Here is a 1,935-nt window from a genome sequence, read left to right on the forward strand (position 1 = left end):
CGAGAGTGCAATCTCGATTTTTTGGTAGAATAAGTCGGGATTAATAGATGTATCTCAATTGGCCAAGAGTTGACCCAATTGAAAACATCTATTGGAGCTTGGGTCATATGAGTCCAATTAGGTCCCTCTCTTGGCTCCAATAAAAGGTGTGTGACTTAATTGACCTACTACAATAAAATCTAAGGAAATTTGTGCAATTTTCAAACCATAATAGGTCATTATAAATATGCACATTATTGGCATATTTTGGTGTGATTTTAGGGTTAGCCACTTTTCACATTCCCAAAAAAGGAATAACACCTAATGAATAACAAGGGAGAAGATCTAAAGAAGAAACAATTCGCTAGCGCATTAATAGCTCCTTCAAAAAGGTTATCATCTTCCCTTTCTATATATGTGAGGATTTAATAATCCAATGATTTCAAGGTTAATTAAATCCTTATTTACATGATTTTAATCTTCAAAAAAAAATTAATTTCCTATTTTGATGATTAAAATTCATTAACCAACAATAGATCCCTTTAAATAAGATGATAAGGACAGTTTGATGGGACTTTAGCTTCTTGTAAAAAATAAAAAAATTATCCAAACACATTCAAAAAAACTTTTATATTTTCTTTTATTTAGTTCTAAGAAAGCAAATTTTCCTCCTATTTTCTACAGTAAAGAGAAATGAATTAGTATTTTTAAGTTTTGTTCACCAAATTCATCACTCTATATTTTTTTTCCTGAGAAATATGAATCACTAATTGAACTCGTAAACCACCTACTTAATTAAAAGTAGGATGACTCTCTCAGTTATATTAAAAGGGCAGAATGAAAATACAATCCTATGTTTAATTACCATTTTTGCTTGAAGTTTTACATCAATTTGGTCTTATCAATTTTGTCTTAAAAGAGCAATCTTGTCTTCTACTGCACAATATGCAAGAAATTACATGCGCTTAGCAAACATACAAATATTAATTCAAGCATAATATATGATGAAATTCTCTTCTATCGATTTTATTTCCTTTATTGGTTTAATTAAATATACATGAACTAAGCCTATGATCTTCGATGCCCAAGTCGAGTATGTATGCATAGGAGAGTTGAGTTAGGTTAAAATAGCAAAAAACTTTTCATACGACTCAAATCCTATACCAATCCTAGCTCCTATGACGAAAAAAATTCGTGTAGACACCAAATTTATTGAGCAAGATTTAGTTTTTGTTAATTATTAAACACAAAAACTTCTCTTTGAATTGTGTGCTTTATCAACCCAGAAACACAGAAAATTAAAGTTGGAAATTATCAACTTGTTCATCCCGAGTAATGAAAGTGCATAATCGTCACATTGCCCAAAATGATATATACTCACAAAACTCACATCATAACATCAGACTTTCTTTCACTAAATAGGACTCCATCCTGCGATGACTTGTTAAAGAACTCAATACAATCAGCAATTGCCTCATTATAATGCGAACTCGAAGAATAATAAGAGCTGCATGAAGTCTTTGGAGGGTCAGGCCTGTCGCACGATCTCCGCATCACCGCCACTGGAACCCCGCCCGACCCTCGAGAACTTCGGAGGGAAAAAATGACCCGCATCAAGATCTTGCGAAGACGATCGAAGATTTTCATGGTAGAAAAAACCCTACTGATAATATTTCAGAATTATTTGTTCTTCACAACTTGTACTTAAAAGTTATAATATCTACTTATATAAACTAGAGATGAGGCCAAGACAATCCTATCGAATATGAAATTCTTGCGAAATATTCTCCGAGAAGTGTAATGCCATCATTTGTGTCGTATGGAGGAATAGAAAGAGTGGAATTTTTCGAAAATCTTGCGTTTATTATTCAGTGTAACAGAGGACGTACTCAATGATCATATTCAGAAGATAAAAGATGGTGTCTCAGCCATGTGACCAAATCATTTACATGGGTT

General features: G+C 32.7%; 1 protein-coding gene across 1 annotated transcript; it reads right to left on the bottom strand.

The window, feature by feature from the left end:
• Positions 1–866: 866 nt before the first annotated feature.
• On the bottom strand, positions 867–1,626 carry LOC111378935. The gene is made up of 2 exons (XM_023002227.1): positions 1,370–1,626; positions 867–915 (listed from the first exon to the last, which is right to left on the bottom strand). The coding sequence occupies exons 1-2, from the start codon at positions 1,624–1,626 to the stop codon at positions 867–869; spliced, it is 306 nt and encodes a 101-aa protein (XP_022857995.1).
• Between the last annotated feature and the right edge of the window lie 309 nt (positions 1,627–1,935).

This window comes from Olea europaea, unplaced genomic scaffold, assembly GCF_002742605.1.
Source record: "Olea europaea var. sylvestris unplaced genomic scaffold, O_europaea_v1 scaffold1904, whole genome shotgun sequence".
NCBI lineage: Eukaryota > Viridiplantae > Streptophyta > Magnoliopsida > Lamiales > Oleaceae > Olea > Olea europaea.